Source organism: Dreissena polymorpha, chromosome 5, assembly GCF_020536995.1.
Source record: "Dreissena polymorpha isolate Duluth1 chromosome 5, UMN_Dpol_1.0, whole genome shotgun sequence".
NCBI classification, from domain to species: domain Eukaryota; kingdom Metazoa; phylum Mollusca; class Bivalvia; order Myida; family Dreissenidae; genus Dreissena; species Dreissena polymorpha.
Window position 1 is genome coordinate 80,641,409 of NC_068359.1, and position 21,215 is coordinate 80,662,623.

At 39.2% G+C, this 21,215-nt stretch overlaps 1 protein-coding gene across 1 annotated transcript in view; it reads right to left on the reverse strand.

Annotated features, from left to right (window-relative positions):
- Positions 1-21,215, reverse strand: part of LOC127832127 (inositol 1,4,5-trisphosphate receptor type 3-like) — a 101,823-nt gene that overhangs the window by 41,805 nt on the left and 38,803 nt on the right. Inside the window, 11 exon segments of the mRNA XM_052357362.1 lie at positions 202-286; positions 822-1,060; positions 5,034-5,195; positions 7,009-7,064; positions 8,298-8,365; positions 9,822-9,958; positions 10,437-10,544; positions 11,546-11,645; positions 12,886-12,995; positions 14,428-14,482; positions 20,822-20,921. Of these exon segments, the coding sequence (XP_052213322.1) occupies positions 202-286; positions 822-1,060; positions 5,034-5,195; positions 7,009-7,064; positions 8,298-8,365; positions 9,822-9,958; positions 10,437-10,544; positions 11,546-11,645; positions 12,886-12,995; positions 14,428-14,482; positions 20,822-20,921 (1,220 nt within the window).

Genomic DNA, 21,215 nt, shown 5'->3' on the forward strand with positions numbered 1-21,215 from the left:
TCATTGGAATAATGTATTGTAATAAACGGGATTAACCAACACATATTACAATTAGCTCTTTGTGTACTTTAAATCAGTCTGTGAATACACAAATCAGCTCCACGCGAACTTTAAAGATATAAAATTACGGACATTTTTACTGTATAGAACTACGTAGAGCCAGCTTTATTGAATATTCGTGGAAAAATACTACCGACCCACCTCCGCACAAGCCGCCAGCAAGTCCAGGAGACTGATGTAGTATCTCAGACGAGATATCTCCCGAGGATTTGTGAGTATCTGGGACCTGTTCAAACCAATATTGGATTAGAAACGGATTATGCTTTAACACATTTATGCCTAGCGTCTAGAAAAAAGGCCTTGGCAAACAGCGTAGACCCAGATGAGACGCCGCATGATGCGGCGTCTCATCAGGGTCTGCGCTGTTTGCTTAAAGGAATTTCGGTAAGAAATATTCTAAATATAAAAATAAACATACTATAGACATCCCTAATTTTGGAAATAAATTGATCCAATTTAGAAGGATGGGAGAGTCCACTAGGCATACATGGGTTAAGTGAGACAATGTTATACCCGAATTAAAACGCTTATTTTTATGCCGTGCATGAGGTGATTGCCTACATTATAATCTTCGATTGGTCAGTTGTCTGCAACATAATAATTAGACGTAAAACAATGTCAAAGAATGTATGATCAACTTCTTTAAATTGATTCTTTAATAAGAAAGTAACCAAATAACCAGTGTTTATTTATTAACACTAGCTTATTTGAAGGAAACCATCAACCTTATTTGTAAAGACAAACCGGCGAAAAGATCTCACCTCTCTTCTCGAGACATGTCAAGGACAAATGCGACCTTCTTGTAGTTCTGCATGATGTACTTCATCACATAAGCCTGGTTCCGCTTCAGTGTCAGATTGGTTCCCACCACCTTCACAATCATACCGAGGAGGTCAAGGAACTCTGGCGCCCGGTCTTGGAGGTCGGCTGCACGGTTGACAATTTTCTGAATCTGTCTTGGACTTATCTTCAGACACGTAGCTTGGTTGCCACAAAATACCTGCAATTTACTTGACTCGTGGGTTCTTTTTGAGTCGTGGTTATAGAGATCGCGTGAAATCCCGTGATATAACGTTTACCAAAAGATGCAGTCGTTACGGAAAACGTTTAAACCTGGTCATCATTGTATTGCTGATGAAAAATACGACAAAATCAGGTCAATATTGAAATTCATCAGAACTCTAAAATATTTCCCTTTTTGTAAATTGTTCATATATCGTTCCCTAGTAACAAAATTCGTTTATTAATGAGAATTTTGCCATACTGCATCGTCTGTTGACATTTTTTCATAAGAAATTAACCTTTGAAATATCAGTTTAAAGGCTATTCATAGTATGCAAATTTTGAAATTGGAATAGCCAATCAGAAAACACGGCTGCACAGGAAACCATTTTCAAGATGGCGGTTTGACACCATCAACGCAATCGATTAATTATTATTATTACGGACGATTAACATTTGAAAAAACAAACACATATTAAGACCAAAGGTTAATAATTATGTTCATAATGATTGCTAGTCATCTATTAAAAAATGCATGTGGTGTAACAACTTTATGAAAATAACCCACGACTCAACAAGCATATAGCAGACGTGACCATTTTGAAGGCGCTTCAAACGCGTATATCCTTCAGCAATCTACATGCCCGTACTTCTTTCAGGAACCTACTATTACCTACCACCTTAATATATTGGCATTCATATACCTCTTTTATGAATGAATCAACGAAGCCTCTTTGAGGATTTCACCTCAAAAATACTTTATCCAAATATCTTTAAATACCTTTTCATACCACTTTGAGGAATTTCAATACACATAACTTTTGACGAATCAACAAAAACATTTTTGGGGGAAAACTATCTATACATGCATATTTAAGGAATCTAACTTAACACACCATATGAAGATTTTTCATATACATTCCTCGTTGAGAAATAAATAAATGCGAAGCTCTCTGACTTGAAGAATCTAGGCATATCAAGATTTCTTTAAAGGCAATGTAGGTTAAAGGTTTGGGTTAAGAATATGTTATGATGACTTGTGACTCTTCAACCGATATTTCACACTATCCCCCTGATAACAGGGATATAAGTCATCCGTTTGCACGCGGCGCAGTCGCGAAACATTGGCTTATTTCCTCTACAGGTACCCATTTATACACCTTAGTCGAAGAGAGCAAGCGTGATGTTAAATTTTTGCTCGGAATAAACCCCGTGCTATGAGCGAAATTCGAACCAGGGACCTTCCAGCACCCTAACACTAGACCTCTGTTACCTACGGCTACGTACCTCCTTCAGAGCGATGGCGAGGTCAGACTCCACTAACCGAACGTCCAGTACGGCTACGTACCTCCTTCAGAGCAATGGCGAGGTCAGACTCCACTACCAACACGTCTAGTACGGCTACGTACCTCCTTCAGCGCAATGGCGAGGTCAGACTCCACTACCCGCACGTCTAGTACGGCTACGTACCTCCTTCAGAGCAATGACGAGGTCAGCCTTCACTACCCGCACGTCTAGTACGGCTACGTACCTCCTTCAGAGCAATGGCGAGGTCAGACTCCACTAACCGCACGTCTTATACGGCTACGTACCTCCTTTAGAGCGATGGCGAGATCAGACTCTGCTAACCGCACGTCTTATACTACTACGAACCACCTTCAGAGCGATGGCGAGGTCAGACTCCACTACCCGCACGTCTAGTACGGCTACGTACCTCCTTCAGAGCAATGGCGAGATCAGACTCCACTACCCGCACGTCTAGTACGGCTACGTACCTCCTTCAGAGCAATGGCGAGCTCAGACTCCACTACCCGTGCGTCTAGTACGGCTACGTACCTCCTTCAGCGCAATAGCGATGTCAGACTCCACTACCCGCGCGTCTAGTATGGCTACGTACCTCCTTCAGAGCTATGGCGAGGTCAGACTCCAATACCTGCACGTCTAGTACGGCTACGTACCTCCTTCAGAGCAATGGCGAGGTCAGACTCCACTACCCGCACGTCTAGTACGGCTACGTACCTCCTTCAGATCAATGGCGAGCTCAGACTCCACTACCTGCACGTCTAGTACGGCTGTGTACCTCCTTCAGAGCAATGGCGAGGATAGACTCCACTTACCGCACGTCCAGTACGGCTACGTACCTCATTCAGAGCGATGGCGAGATCAGACTCTACTAACCGCATGTCTAGTACGGCTACGTACCTCCTTCAGAACAATGGCGAGGTCAGCCTCCACTACCCGCACGTCTAGTACGGCTACGTACCTCCTTCAGAGCGATGGCGAGGTCAGACTCTATTAACCGCACGTCCAGTACGGCTACGTACCTCCTTCAGAGCGATGGCGAGATCAGACTCCACTACCCGCACGTCTATTACGGCTACGTACCTCCTTCAGAGCGATGGCGAGGTCAGACTCCACTACCCGCACGTCTAGTACGGCTACGTACCTCCTTCAGAGCAATGGCGAGGTCAGACTCCACTACCTCCTCGTCTAGTACGGCTACGTACCTCCTTCAGAGCGATGGCGAGATCAGACTCCACTACCTCCACGTCTAATACGGCTACGTACCTCCTTCAGAGCGATGGCGAGGTCAGACTCCACTACCTGCACGTCTAGTACGGCTACGTACCTCCTTCAGAGCGATTGCGAGGTCAGACTCTACTACCCGCACGTCTAGTACAGCTACGTACCACCTTCAGAGCGATGGCGAGATCAGACTCTACTAACTGCACGTCTAGTACGGCTACGTACCTCCTTCAGAGCGATGGCGAGGTCAGCCTTCTCTCACCGCACGTCCAGTACGGCTACGTACCTCCTTCAGAGCGATGTCGAGGTCAGACTCCACTACCCGCACGCCCAGTACGGCTACGTACCTCCTTCAGAGCGATGGCAATGTCAGATTCCACTACCCGCACGCCCAGTACGGCTACGTACCTCCTTCAGAGCGATGGCAATGTCAGATTCCACTACCCGCACGTCCAGTACGGCTACGTACCTCCTTCAGAGCGATTGCGAGGTCAGAGTCTGCTAACCGCACGTCTTATACGACTACGTACCACCTTCAGAGCGATGGCGAGGTCAGACTCCACTACCCGCACGTCTAGTACGGCTACGTACCTCCTTCAGATCAATGGCGAGCTCAGACTCCACTACCTGCACGTCTAGTACGGCTGTGTACCTCCTTCAGAGCAATGGCGAGGATAGACTCCACTACCCGCGCGTCTAGTACGACTACGTACCACCTTCAGAGCGATGGCGAGGTCAGACTCTACTAACCGCACGTCTAGTACGACTACGTACCTCCTTCAGAGCGATGGCAATGTCAGACTCCACAAACCGCACGTCTAGTACGGCTACGTACCTCCTTCAGAGCGATGGCAATGTCAGACTCCTCTAACCGCACGTCCAGTACGGCTACGTACCTCCTTCAGAGCGATGGCAATGTCAGACTCCTCTAACCGCACGTCCAGTACGGCTACGTACCTCCTTCAGAGCGATGACAATGTCAGACTCCACTAACCGCACGTCTAGTACGACTACGTACCTCCTTCAGAGCGATGGCGAGGTCAGACTCCACTAACCGCACGTCTTATACGGCTACGTACCTCCTTTAGAGCGATGGCGAGATCAGACTCCACTACCCGCACGTTTAGTAGGGCTACGTACCTCCTTCAGAGCGATGGCAATATCAGATTCCACTACCAACACGTCTAGTACGGCTACGTACCACCTTCAGAGCGATGGCGAGGTCAGACTCCACTACCCGCACGTTTAGTACGGCTACGTCCCTCCTTCAGAGCGATGGCAATGTCAGACTCCACTACCAACACGTCTAGTACGGCTACGTACCTCCTTCAGAGCGATGGCGAGATCAGACTCCACTAACCGCACGTCTTATACGGCTACGTACCTCCTTTAGAGCGATGGCGAGATCAGACTCCACTAACCGCACGTCTAGTACGGCTACGTACCTCCTTCAGAGCGATGGCGAGATCAGACTCCACTACCCGCACGTCAAGTAGTATGTCCAGACGCTCCATGATGTGATGCTGTACGCGCTGGTTCTCTCGGGCAAGCAACTTCAACAGGTAGAACGCCTTCTTAAAGATGTCCGTCATGCCGCCGTAGATTTTCTGAAAAAATAAAATTTACATTTTCCGGACACGCATTCACCAACCGAGTTTTAAACTTAAGAATAAAGAAAATGCTTAGAATCAAGAAAACACACCCAACGTTTGAATACATAAATGATACTACGGGTAATTATGTCCTTAAGAAAATGCTCTGGATATGACAAATATAAAGTTAAAGCAAGTGTTGAACATTCCTATGAAGGATATGTCTTTTATTCTTTATTTAGTGAAAACGGCCCTAATTGCATTTTGTTAATAATGTTTATTCGCTTAAGAATAATCTATCTTATTCAACGCAAAGGCTATTTTCCACTCTTACTCTAAAACACCCCTCTTTATGAAATGCTATTGTCCATTGTATCATTTGGACTCGTCCACTTATATAAACCGCTTGTTTTCCTCGCAGTCATTCCTTTTCGAGCTGACCAGTAAACCGAGTAAGTCACTGCTTTACGAATTTTACATTTAACCACCCTCCCTCCCCCTATATAACTTATTGTAACGCGATGCTTGCCAGATTTTGTTAAATTTCAGTATTGGCGAGTTTGTCAAGCTCCCTTGGAAACATGCATCGTCAAGGCTGGGACTTCACAGCGTTTGGAACACCGTCAGTCGGTTAGGTCAAATGTGTACAGAGTTCAACTCCCGACGACAGGATCCTGTGTTATGTACGGTACCAGTGTTGGAAAACAAAGACTTATGTTTATCGGCATTGTTTCCATGAACACACTTCCCTTCTTGTCACAGGGATTTGACACTATATACTGCTTTTTCCCGCCGTTCTCCGGGGAATCTGTTAATACAAATCGTCCCAGCCCTGACATTTAAATGCCAAACCTTTTTAGTGAATAAATTGTGATTAAATATTTTCTTGGCGTTTGTCGTTGAATAATAATCGTTGAATTGGGAAAAATTGAAACGCGGATCTCTAAAACTTATGGGTGATCCCATCTTATCTGACATTTTTGACAATTAATGCACCAATTTTGGTTTTATTCAGAAAGTCTATAATGATGAGGTATTTGCTTATCAACATAGTTTAAATGGGCGAGTCTGGTTTTATATTCCCATGTAAGTTGGGGATTTTAAAATCCAGCAAAACTATTCCAGAGTAAGTCATTTATCGGTTTATATTTCATTTACAAATAATTGAAAATGGCTGCATACTAAAATAAATTTAAAGCCTTAAACTACATTTTAGCAATAACTAAATTCTACGTGACGAAAGAAGCATACTTTTATTTGCGGATAAAGAGTAAAGACAATTGTCAATTTCTAAAATCGAATTGTTGAAATTTCATTTTTTACTTAATATTGGAAGAGAGCTATCCGGTCAATAAACAAAAGAAACTAATTGCTGTCTTACACACATTAGACCTATGTTTCTATTGATAATACAAAACTTTATGTTAAATGTCAATTTCTGCATACATGGTTGATTACTTAAGCCATCAGTCATATAAATATTCGTCAGTTTCTTATAATGGAATATTAAAAAAATGCGAAACGATAAATTGCGGGAAAATATTAGTCGTGTTCGGATAAAACTGAGCATAATGAATGTACGTAAAGTGTCGTCCCAGATTAACCTGTGTAGTCTGCACAGGCTAATCAGGGACGACAATTTCCGCCTACATTTATACTTGATTTTCGGTAAGGAGGGACTACCTTAAAATTAAAATTAAAGCGGAAAGTGTCGTCCCCGATTAGCCTGTGCGGACTGCACAGGCTAATCTGGGACGACACTTTACGCACATGCATTTTTCCCAGTTTTCTCAGAACGCGACTCATATAAAGATAGATCAACATTTACCAGGAGTTTAGTGTCGATATCCTGTACCAAAATGTCGAACAAAACGTCTAAGATTCCTGAAAACAACAAGAGTTAACCCATATGTGCCTAGTGGACTCTCCCATCCTTCTTAATTGGATCAATTTATTTCCAAAATTAGGGATGACTTGTATATTTATTTCTTTATTTAGAATATGTCTTACAGAAATTCCTTGAAGCAAACAACGCAGATCCAGATGAGACGCCGCATCATGGGGCGTCTCATCTGGGTCTACGCTGTTTGCAGGGCCTTTTTTTCTAGACGCTAGGCATAAATGGGTTAACGGTTTAACACAATTCAACACTATCAGTGAGACCACACATATAAATAAATGATAAATATTATTATGATTAATTGTATATAATTCATTACTCAAACTTGACTACTCGCTCCCTTGTAGATTCGTCTTTGTTGTTTTTGATGTTATCGTTATAGTATTAATTGTTAAATAGATTCAAAATGCTATAATACATTTTTTTTGTTCTTAGACCTTTTCTTGTATTGATGCTTTATGTAACAACTTATGAAATTCAGTACTGACCACATGTCATACCTTTATATGTGTTACTATGTTTTAATCATGTATACTCATGGACTGTATGTCTATTGAATATATTGAATAAACCAATATAAAAAAAACAAGGAAACAATGCAGCGATAGCGCGGAATAGTTGGGATACATAACGTAAATCAGCATTGAAGAGTCCAAAGAAACTCTAGAAAAATATCAGGAGATAAAATCTCACTAGTATTTTATTGTAATGCGGGTTACCATCTGCTTACAAAAGGCAGGTCAATTCAAGCAACACATTACTGAACATTAAACTGGTTTTAACCCTATACCTTTTTAATGTCTCATGCCTACGGTTATTCAGTCTTATTTTTGTTTAAACTTTGGACAAAATTATTGTAAGGATCTTAAATCCGTCACTCGGTCCGCTGACAAAATAGACGAAAATTAATGCCTGACGATTAATAATGGTTTCATAGAACGTATTTATACGCATTTGTAGTCCCTTAGAAAGTTAAATTTTATTGAAGACCTTTCTTACTAGATTCAAGTTTTAAAGGCTTCAATTCCAACTCTTAGATTCTGATGAGTAGCAAACAGCATAACAACTGAACAGACTGCGTGTTACTTGCAGGCTGTTCTGGTTTTATGCAGTTTGCACATAGCCATTTTCAGTTTGCTTCTGAGTGGGACAGGCTTAACTGGAGGGATAGCATTGAAGCGAGCAATGCTTACAACAATTATTTCACTATCACCTACCATTGCTGATCATGATGTTCTGATTCATAGGATGGGGCTCATCCGGAGTCATCGGCAGGTGACAAAACCTGAAAGGAAATGTGAGCATTGATCATTTGAGTCGCGTTCTGAGAAAACGGGGCTTAATTTATGTGCGTAAAGTGTCATCCCATATTAGCCTGTGCAGTCCGCACAGGCTAATCAGGGACGACACTTTCCGCTTTTATGACATTTTTCGTTTAAATGAAGTCTCTTCTTAGCAATTAACCAATTTAGGCAGAAAGTGTCGTCCCTGATTAGCTTGTGCGGACTTCACGGGCTAATCTGGGATCACACTTAACGCACATGCATTATGCCCAGTTTTCTCAGAACACGACTCATTTTGTCCGATAAAATATAACACAATTTAAAAATAAATATAAAGAAGTGAAACTCCAGTTGCTCCAGCAGTATTCCATTCATATTATACACACCGTCGTGGTCCTTTATTTATTGCAAGTGACAACTTGCCAAAACAGTACGGCACAATTCGAAACAACATACACACATAGTAAAATAAAGCTGGTGTCACCGCCTTGGAACGGTCAATGCAAAGCACTTGGGATTTAAACCGGTTTTAGAGCGCTAAACCTCACACTTGGACCAGCAATATTTATGATACATATAGGGGTAAATAAAATTTAACCTAAAAGGCATTTTACTCCTATGATCATACTTGCATTAAGTTATTAGTTCTTTTTTTAACCGCAATGTCGCAATTCATTATATAAATTGAATGAACCGTTATGCACTATGTGGTTAGACACAAAACATCAACATCAAGAGTAACTATGCAAACAGAACTAAGAAATATACTTTTTTTTTAATTCATGTTCACAATTATATATAATTACATACATGTATGTTATTTACTTAGCAGACCATGTTCATTTACTTTAATGGCGCGCATACACGTTGTAGTAATAAAACATTCATATCCAGCACATTTAGTTGTATATTTCAAGAGTTTTACAAGAATGCTAACTTAACATACTAAGTAAAAGTTGTACAAGCAAACATGCGTATATTTTTTCTCTATTTTTTTGCATATGACAGATAACTTTAGTGCTGAATTGCTTGAGGTGTAATACACTGATACTGCAAACGTAAATAAATACAGATGTAATAAACATTATTTCTAATAATATATATACATATACGACAAAGATATAGAACATAACAGAACAGATATGTAGTGCGACTTGTACATAGTAGTTAGTACATCGTAAGTCTTAACCATACAATAACAGACATATCAAACGGTCATGTGAAAAGTAAGCGATAATACAGAATTTAGTAATGCACATACTATAAAACATAATACATTACAGTAGTAGGAATACCCAAAAAACCGGTGAGCACACTTTTACAAAAAAAAATGCGACAGGGTGGCAATCAGCTATTATGCTGTTAACATTTATGGAAAATGAACTAAATACAATTGGTAATTTTAAGCATATATTTTGGGTTATTATGCTATTAAATAGAAGATATAAAATTTCCTACTCGGCAAGGTCGTCGAGGATGTTGCCCATGAGTTTCACCTGCTGGTCGTCCAGCTTGGCCTTCGAGAGACGCCGCAGTATCGGCATGCTCTTCAGGACCTCGCGGTGGACCCGGGCAGAGTCTTGCGTCAGCAATATCTGATATGTTAGAAAGTTTTCATACAGGTGCTCTTATTTAAACTGTACGCAATTTTGAATGTTTATAAATTCTTATTTATAATATTTATGACATAAGTTTTTTTTATTGAAGAATGAATTTCTTGAACAAATATTCTTTATGTTATTATGTAGCTACAAGCTTTTGATGGTGAAATGTATCGAATGTTTTAACATATGAATATATGGCTTGTAAACGATATACAGTGAGGAGTGAGATGCCATCGACCCACACATACATATTTTCAATATATTGAACGTAAACAGATTTAATTATTTTTTAAATAAGAAATTGCTGTATAATCGCATATGTTCTACTCTTTAAGACTTATATGGACATACATATATATATATATATATATATATATATATATATATATATATATATATATATATATATATATATATATATATATATATATATATATATATATATATATATATATATATATGCATATACCTGCGCCTTCTTGGAAATGTTGAACATGTTCATCTTGGAAGAGTACAGTTTGTTCAGAATGTTCAGAGACTTGATGATCACTCTGTTGTTTTTATACATCGACAAATCCTGCAAAAACAGCCGGTTATAAACTCAATGTCGTGGAAACCCATTCCATAGCATTATCTCAATTAATTTAGATTTAGCCGTTAAAGGGATCTTTTCACGGTTTGGTAAATTGACAAAATTGACAAAAGTTGTTTCAGATTCGCAAATTTTCGTTTTAGTTATGATATTTGTAAGGAAACATTATTACTGAACATTTACCATGGTCTAATTTAGCCAATATATGCATCTTTTTAAAACTTAAAAATTATAAAGCGTTGCAACGCGAAACGATTGAATAATTAGGAGAGTTCTGTTGTTGTCGTTAAATTTTGTGAAACTACGAAGATTGCTCATATAATGCATAAAATACTTTAACCTAGAATGCTTGGCAGAATAGCCGAGCTTGCTAATGCGTTTTTACTCCAGGTAACTCCTGGACTCCGGGGGTCACTGGTTCGAGTCCAGCTGCGGCTACTTTTTTCCTATTTTAAATTTTATTCTTGATTTTTTACTGGAGCTTTTAAGATTCAATGTTAACATTTATCAATATAAAGCATTTAATGACTTATTTCAAAACATGCCAAAAACTGTGAAAAGGCCCCTTTAAGATTTTAATTTAAAATACAAATACTTCAAATCGAATTAACAATATTTTAATTTTGAACGATTCAGCACATTTTTTTTCATAATTTAGCATAAATATAAATCGTTAGAATTCTCTTATTCTACTTATTAAAATCCCATGCGTAGGTATACTAAAATAAGCAACATCGCTGATAACATTAAACGTTAAACATTATTTATATTTATAAGTTAGAACAATAAGAGTTAAAGCAAAAAAAAGAACGAAAAAGATTATAACATTAAACGTTAAACATTATTTATATTTATAAGTTTCAACAATAAAAGTTAAAGCAAAAAAGAACGAAAAAGATTATAACATTAAACGTTAAACATTATTTATATTTATAAGTTTCAACAATAACAGTTAAAGCAAAAGAAGAACGAAAATGAGATTTTACCATAAGTACTTTAGTAAGGAAATCGACGTCGAATATGGCTGACATGTTGAACATGTCTTTCAACTCCTTAGTAACCTTTTTCTGCACCGACAGGCCTTTCCTGGAACAACATAAGAGCCTCGCTCTGGGGAAACGGGGCTTAACGCACGTGTGTAAAATATCGCCCCAGATTAGACTGTGCAATCCGCACAGGCTAACCGGGTCGATAATTTCCGCCTTAGTTTGATTTTCGGTTTAAACGAAAAATTGAAGACAAGTGGAAAGTGGCGTCCCTGATTAGCCCTTGCAGACTGTACATGTACATGCTTATCTGTGAAGAAACTCTTCGTACATGCATTAAACCCCGTTGGGTTCATATTAGTACCCGTATGACGTGTGCGTGTGTGTGCTTCGAAGAGGTTCTTCCGCGTCATAGGCTGCCTTATATGAGGACACGGAATGTGTCCTATTTATTATTTGAGTCGTGCTCTGACAAAACTGGGCATAATGCATGTGCGTAAAGTGTCGTCCCAGATTAGCTTGTGCAATCCGCAATTTCAATCAGGGACGACACTTTCCGCTTTAATGACATTTTTGTTTAAATGAAGTCTCTTCTTAGCAAAAATCCAATTTAGGCGGAAAGTGTCGTCTCTGATTAGCCTGTGCGGACTGCACAGGTTTTCTGGGACAACACTTTACGCACATGCATTATACCCAGTTTTCTCAGAACGCCACTCATTTAACTTAATATACAATGCACTCATGAAAGTACTTTGAATGATATCCATAATTCTCCGACATTTGTTTTCAAAGAATTATGTCCGCTTTCGGTGTCGCCTGCTGCTGTGGGAAACAAAAGTAGCCTAAAAAACTACATGCCGATATGGTGACCAATAACCAATCTCACGTATCATCATGGATTGAATCCGGGTCATCAAGGTGAGTAGTGCGTGTGCCAACCACCGCGCCAATCGGATAGAAATCCGTGTGTCAATTAATATCAGATGATTTAGACAGTTTCGTAAAAAGTGCGATTAAAGTGATATAAACTAGATTTTGTCTTGTGAGTGTATATAAGGGGGAGTTCTGCGCCTATTTTATGGGGAAAAAATCACATCTCTGTTATGACGCAATTTTGAATTGACGGTATTTAACATAAAATATCATTTTTAAATAAATATTGTTATCAAATTGATCAATGGAAATATATTGCACAACAATCCATATTTTCGTGTTAAGTTCTACATCAGAATCAACATGGTCACGATTTCACGTTCTATTTACTATTAACATCACAAATCGTCTGTTTAAGCACATACTCGTTTCATTAAATCTATATTATACATGTTATTGTAACGTACTTTTTCTGGTCATGCGGATTGAATTCTTCGTCAAGCAGCTGCGCCATCACCGACTGACCTCGACCGGCTGTGCTCATCTGCTCGGCGACCTTGAACTTTGACACGAAACTCTAAAAAAACAAGTTTTTAATCGATAAGTCGCACTCATTTATTACTAAATAATACTCACGAATACTTTAACGGCCTTTACTTCTGGACGTCTAAGGATTGAACATAAGTAGTAAGGCATAACTCGATGATATAAAGTACTTAAGAAACATATCACGTGTAACTTGTTTCACCAATAATTGTAGAAGCACTTTCCTTCCAATAGTATACGTGTTCTACTTTGTTCTCTGATATGTAATTTGCAGATAGAAACGTGTCAATAAAAATGAAGTCGATAAATTATATTACAGAAATGTGCATAGTTTCATTATCCCGTCGATGAGCTGAAAACCATTGCACCAACGGCGGATAGGCGTAGGGACCAATTTCTCTCCATTGGTTTATTAACACTGCGATATGACTTTTTATTGACGGTAAAACTGCAACAAAACTGTCGTCAGTTCGCAAAAAAATGTTGCAAACATGTCTTATTAACCATTAAGTGCTACTTTTCTCAATTGAGAGCTAAAAACATTTTTCTATTAACTCCATGTGGATTAGTTAATGACAAATCAAGTATACACTTTTGCGCAACAAGAACAAAAAAAAGAACCGAAAGTTTATGAATAAATCATATACAACTCATCGTGAAATACACACACGCAAAAGGGCAATCATAAATACACAAACGTCTTAATAACAAAACAGTACAAAAAATAATATCATAAAAAAACACGTGAAAGCAAAGACCTATCAATATACATATTGATAGGTCTTTGGTGAAAGTTACAACAGGAAAACAATTTTATGTTTTTTACAAAGATTTTGACTTTGCGTGAGATTGCTTTGATTGTTAGAGATGGCTCGCTCTATTAACAAAATAAAGTAACGTTAAAACCCCGAGATTATGATTGTACAGATATTAAAGGGGCCTTTTCACTTTCGGTAAAATGACGCAATTTAAAATAATTGTTTCAGAATCACAAATTTTCGTTGTAGTTATGATATTTGTGAGCAAACAGTAATACTGAACATTTTCCATGCTCTAAAATATCCTATATGCATCTTTTGACGATTTCAAAAGCCTGAAAATTGTTAAGCTTTGCAACACGAAACAATTGAATAATTTGGAGAGTTTTGTTGTTGTCGTAATATTTTGTGAAACTACGAGGATATCTTGCATGAAGTATAAAATGTATCACCCATTATTTGAGAACGGATGGCCGAGTGGTATAAGCGATAGTCTTTTATTCCAGGGGTCAGTGGTTCGAGCCCATTTGTGGGTTACAATATTTTCTTTCTTAAATTCTATTCTTTTTTTTACTGGAGCTTTTTAGATCCAATGTTTACATTTATCAATATAAAGCATTTAACGACAAACTTCAATACATGCCAAAATCTGTGAAAAGGCCCCTTTAAGCTGTCAGATTGTATATCAAGTATTGCACAACAAACCTGTAGTCTGGAGTTGCGTTGGTATGTCAACAGCAGGTCGAGCACTTCAAGTACTCTGAAATAAGTGTTTCACTTTTATTACTAAGTACACTTCACACTTCAAACATACATATAAATTGGAAAAAGATTTAGATTGTTGACCTCACGAATAAGTGTTACCATTTGATTACTTAACCCTTTGCGTGCTGGGAAATTTGTCGTCGGCTAAAATGTCGTCTGCTGAATTTCTAAAAATAGCATTTTCTTCGATTTTTTTTAAAGAATACTATCAGAATAGCAAACAGTTTGGATTCTGATGAGACGCCACATTCAAATTGTTTGCAAAGGCCTTCAAAATTCGATTCCAGCACTGAAAGTGTTAAAACACTTCAATCACAAACATCAAAGGATAATAAGGTTCAGACTGGTGCACTCCAAAATAAGTGTCACCATTGTTTTACTAAATACACTTCAAACATACATGTAAAAAATGATTTAGATACGGATTGGTACAACGGTTAAATGGTCTGTTTTCCCTGAACGAATTATCGAATATATTAACTAAATGATGACTCGGCGTATTTTCGAAGATATTTTGTGAATTACAAAATGTGTGTTGAAACTGCTGTATAAAAAAAACGGGGCTTTATGCATGTGCGTAAAGTGTTGTCCCAGATTAGCCTGTGAAGTCCGTATAGGCTTATCAGGGACGACAGTTTCCGTTTTTATGAAGTCTCGTCCTAGCGAACATCCAGTTAAGGCGGAACTTCTCGTCCCAGATAAGCCAGATATGACTGCACGGGGTAATCTGGGACGACAAATAACGCGTATGCATAAAGCTCTGTGTCGGACCGTATTTGGTACAAAAACGAATATGTACAAGTTTGTACCATATTCGGCCGAATATGGTACAACTGTCTAATTGTACCATATACGTATCTGCAGTTTTGGGGTAAAATGCCTGACCGAATATGGTACAAACTTGTACCATATTCGGATGAAAAATGTACCACATTCGTTCCGAATATGATACACACTCATCATCGTAATCATCATCATCATCATCATCGTTATCTCATCATCATCATCATCATCATCATCATCGTTTTCTCATCATCATCATCATCATCATCATCATCATCATCATCACATCAATTATCAACACCCCAATGATCATCATCGTTGTTATCTTTACCAACACCACCATCATCATCACCATCAAAACCAACATCATCATATCCATTATCATGATCGTAATGGTGATCACAAAAGTTTTTTTTGTGATGATAATGACAGCGATGTTTTCGGTCGATAATGAGGATGTTGTGATGATGATGACGACGATGAGAATATCATCATCATCATCGGCCAATAAACATCGCCATCATCATCATCACAAATATTTTGTTATCATCATCATCATTATCATCATCGTCGGCCGATAAACATCGCCGTCATCATCATCTAAAAACTTATCATCATCATTATAACCATCATCATCGTCCGATAAACATCGCTGTCATCATCATCCCAAAACGTTTGTTATCATCATCATCATCATCATTATCATCATCATCATCATCATCACCACAATCATCAAACCCCAATCATCATAACCACTGTCATCATCATCACCACCACCATCATCATCACAATTTTTTTACCATCATCATCATCACAAATGTTTTGTCATCATCATCATCACATATTCATTTTACATTTTGTATTTTATAATTTGTTTCATTCAAGAGATTCAACAAACTTGTACTTTTTTCATTTATTGGTATACTGACAGGATTTTTCAAAGTAATATTGAAGAACATAGAACAGCATTTAAATTTTAATCCAACTGTAGCATTTTGACAAGACATAATATACATATATACATTCATTTTAGTAGCAGCCAAAATATCCCAAATGTGCAAATGACAACAAATTTCCGGTAGAAGAACATAATCATCAATCACAAAAATAACATAACAGGTTTCCAAACACCGATATACATGTATATTTCACCTGTAATGTCTGTACATGACATCTATGATATCATACCAACCGATTCCACTAACACGCAAACGCAGCCATGCGTTTGCCCATTTTGGCCCCTTGATGATTTCTTTTATTGCCGAAATAAGACCGCTGTTTCTGCCCGCTCTTGTTAATAGGAAACGAACGCTAACAGGATTTCTGTTACTAGTATCTAGTCCAATATCCGGCCGAATGTAAATTCTAGGTGTTTGCAAACTCATTGACCTTATTAAATCTCTAAAGGGTTTGCCGACCTTCGCCAACACAAACTGGATTGACGGGTTTGATTGTATGCAGAACTTAAAAATTTCAACTTGAATGTGAAGTGGTAACATCAGAAATGGAAAAGTCGTTCGCTTCTGTGCCCTCCTATTGTTTATCATATCTTGAAGCTCTTTCAGGGCTGAACACACAGAGACGTCACCGTTGTCGCCAGAGTCACCGTTGTCGCCGGAGTCACCGTTGTCGCCAGACGCAGCGTTGTCGCCGGAGTCACCGTTGTCGCCGGAGTCACCGTTGTCGCTGGAGTCACCGTTGTCGCCGGAGTCACCGTTGTCGCAAGAGTCACCGTTGTCGCCAGACGCAGCGTTGTCGCCAGATGCAGTGTTGTCGCCAGACGCAGCGTTGTCGCCGAAGTCACCGTTGTCGCCAGACGCAGCGTTGTCGCCGGAGTCACCGTTGTCGCCGGAGTCACCGTTGTCGCTGGAGTCACCGTTGTCGCCGGAGTCACCGTTGTCGCAAGAGTCACCGTTGTCGCCAGACGCAGCGTTGTCGCCAGATGCAGTGTTGTCGCCAGACGCAGCGGTGTCGCCGGAGTCACCGTTGTCGCCAGAGTCACCGTTGTCGCCAGACGCAGCGTTGTCGCCTGACGCAGCGTTGTCGCCAGACGCAGCGCTGTCGCCAGAGTCACCGTTGTCATACGACTGTTCTAAGCGTGATATTATGTCCTTGTACACGCGTTGATTGATACGGATACTAACGTAATGCATGCCAAATCCTTCTGGGAAATACCCCAATGCAATTGTTCCAACATCACCATCGAACTTTCCATCTGCTGACACAATTGATGAGTGTTCTAGTCCTCGGGTAGAAACTACCAGGCACTGCAAATTATATTCTCTCATAAGTGCAATGAGCGTGAGGTTGTCGCCGTATGTCCCATTCTTAGACATATTCTTAACGTATTCATCAAATGTTTCATCATAGACAAAAGTTTCATAGAAATATCTGTTTTCTACAATGTGATGGACTGCTTCCTTACGTAAAGCATCTACGTCTTTGTATATACCAATTTTACCAAGTTGATGCGATATAGCAGCAAATTGACAATTTCCATCCGGATTTGGGTCCATGGCAATATTCACCCCATTCAACAACTGCAGATTTTCATGGTGTGTTAAAACATGATAGTACTTAGTTCTGTGATTTTGTTTCTCTGAGCGGTTCTGTTTTAATGAATGTTTTTTAATTTTTCGTTGTTTCTCTAACGCAACAGTTAGGCTAGTCATGTTTTCGACCCCAACCGATTTGCTTACGAATCCAAGTTCGGGTTTGTTCGGTACTTGAAATGACACGATATAAACACCATTTCGTTTTACTTTTTCTACCTTGCCTTCGATAACATATCTTTTGGTTGGCACCCTGGATTTTCGAAAGGGATAGCGAATTAATACTGTCTCTCCTACTTTGTACTTGCTTGGGGAAGTTGCGTTTTTCAACAGCGACCTGTAAGCCTTTTTATTTGCTCGCCGTATGGTTTTCTTTATTTCACGAGAACTATGACGTTCTTTGGTAAAAACATGACTTCTTCCGTAGTAGGCTTCAAAGGGCGTGAGACCCCCAAGAACTCGTTTGAAACTTGTGTTTATGGCATAGGCTAAATCTTGAAGCCCTTCGACCCAGTTAAATCCACGTTTACTTTTTGTTGCAAATAGAATCTTGGCCTTTATAACACTGTTTGACCTTTCACACTTGCCCTGTGATTGAGGATGATACGGCCTACTATTGATCATTTTGATGTTGTACTTGTTCAACAAAAGTTTCATACTAGGGCCTTTAAATTCCAGTCCGTTGTCACATTGGATGATGTCAGGGGCAAGGTTAACCATCAACACGTCCTCTAATGCCTTTGCAACTTCACGCGAACTCTTCGTTTTCAGGGGTTTTGGCATAACGTACCTAGAATAAACGTCCACGACTTGTAGAATATAACTGTATGTGGACCCCTTGTAGCTAACACTTTGATTTTTCATGTTAATTATGTCAATCTGCCATCTTTTGCCTGGTTCCTCTTCTGTAATTGTCTTTGGCTTTGGCTTGTTTGTAAATCTCGGATACTTCTCATGGTAATACTTGCTATTGTACAGTATTTCAAGGATAGCTTGTTCCGAGAACCCCGTGTAATTTACTTTCAGTTTGTTGTAAATAACCCTTGCTCCACATCCTTTGTTTTCCATGAACATCTTCTCAACAAATCTAGGAAGATCTTCTTTCACAAGGACTTGCTTTCCGCCACACAATAAAGAACCCCGGTCACCAAGCTCGAAGTCCTTACGTTTTCTAATCATGGCCAAACAATTATTCTCTTCAGGTGTCCGTTTCTTCACAGGGACATCGAACGATCCGTTTAAACATCTGACAATAATGTCGTACTTCGACCTGGGCAAGCACCCTAATTGCTTCCTTTTTCTCCTAATTGCTTCCTTCATCTGAAATAATATAATAAGTTATTATACATTTATACTTCATTAGTTAATAGAGCTTGTATTGAACACCGCGTGTCGAAAACAAATGTCTCACGACATGAGCTGAGCTAAAATCACTCGTCTGATAGCTCCGCTAAAATTTACAATCCGAACTTCCGGGCAATATGCGCAATGAAAGTAGCAAGTACTTCATGTAAAGTTTCATTGAAATCCAACCGAATTCAAATTCAGGGGAAAAATAGCGGGCAAACTTATGGCGGTCAACGGACAAACGGTCTGTAGAAACCAATGCTACGTGGATGGAAGGGATATAAAGAAGGGGCCCTGGGGGCCTAGGTCGCTCACCAGAAGTCACGACTAGGCAGGGTTCGAAGGTCAAAGACCTATAAACTCCATAAAATTTAAAATGTTCAAATCTACAGATTACAGGAGCTCGATCTGATTTTGGTGGAAAATACACTTTCGAAAAAATGACTGTAGCTTAAATATTTTAGCAGTTTAGGAGTTACGCACCCGGAAGGAATGCCACGGACAATTGGATAGACGGACGGACAACTGCAAATGCACTCTGAGGGGGGGGGGGGGGGGGGCATAAAACATAAAAATCAATGCATGTTAAAACATCAATGCATATTAAGACAACTGAAAATTAAAATTATGTACAGTACTTACTGTCAAGAATTCTTTTGAAGTTTGAAGAAATTTTGGATTTCAATTCTTTCTAGTCGAAAATCACAACTTTTCTTGCCGACCGCCAAGTCAAATATGGTTACTGACTTCTGAGTAAGACTCGTGTGCAAAATTCCCGCCTTTTTAAAGCGGCACGTTATCAAAGAAAAAATCGGAAACTTCAAAGCTTTGTCGGCTTCTCAGCAATATGACGTCGGAACGACAAATCAACTTTACAAAGTAATGTTTAGGAATACAGTCACACCTGTCTAAAGCAGCCAGTCAAACATCCTTATTTTTGGAGAGATATATTCATTTAAAAGAGCTCAAAATCTCTTAAATCGGATTTTGGTGAAAATACACTTTCGAAAAAAAAAGTTTTAAAAATTTGAAAATTGCTATTAATGATCTCCACGAAAGTATCTGGCCCGCCCGGGAATCGAACCCAGGCCGCCTGCGTGCCAATCTGACGCGCAACCGACTGAGCTAGCCGGCGAAACAGTTATACAACCAGCAAAATCCATGTAAAGTGTGGTTAGGTTAGCTGTTTCTGTTACTGCTAGTTACGACGACGACGACGACGACGACGACGACGACGATGATGATGATGATGATGATGATGATGATGATGATACTTTTGTCACTTCCAATATTAGGTTAATACAATGTATTTGAGTTTGAAAAAAAGTTTACACATCGGCAGACTATTTCATTTATTAAGAAATACATAATTTATGTACCATATACGTAGGCCATTTTCATTTTTATGAGTTTTTTTGGTATGTACCAAATACGTTTTGGCGAGCATAGAAAAACTTATTCCAACCGAATATGGTACAATGTTTGTACCATATTCGGTCGAAAATTGTACCATCTTCGGTCCGAGTATGGTACATTTGTACCATATTCGGCCGAATATGGTACAAATGTACCATATTCGTTTTTGTACCAAATACGGTCCGACAAAGCTCAGTGTTCTCAGAACGAGGTTCATAGAGTCCCCTGATACATACTGGTATTTTGCGTTCACTATGGCGTCTGTTTCCTTGCTCTTCTCGAAGCGATCGTTCAACTGAAACTGCTGTATAAGCTTCTTTTCATCTTTCGTGAAACCTTAGGGAAATATAGAGGCTATTTGTATGTCGTTCTTTCCTAGTCGCTATTCTGTATGTTAGCAAGGGTTATAAATCTTTTTCTTGCACTGACATCGCGATCTTTTAATAATACCCGAAAGGGGAGTTAAACAGTATTCGAAGATAGATAGTTCTTAGTAAATGGTATACCTTTTTTAAATCGAACATAAGAAATGACGCTAAGTTATTCAACAATATTGACTTCACATTCTTTTAATTTTTGAATTTTCATTTTATACAAATATCGTCAACATTAAGACAAACGGACGGAATA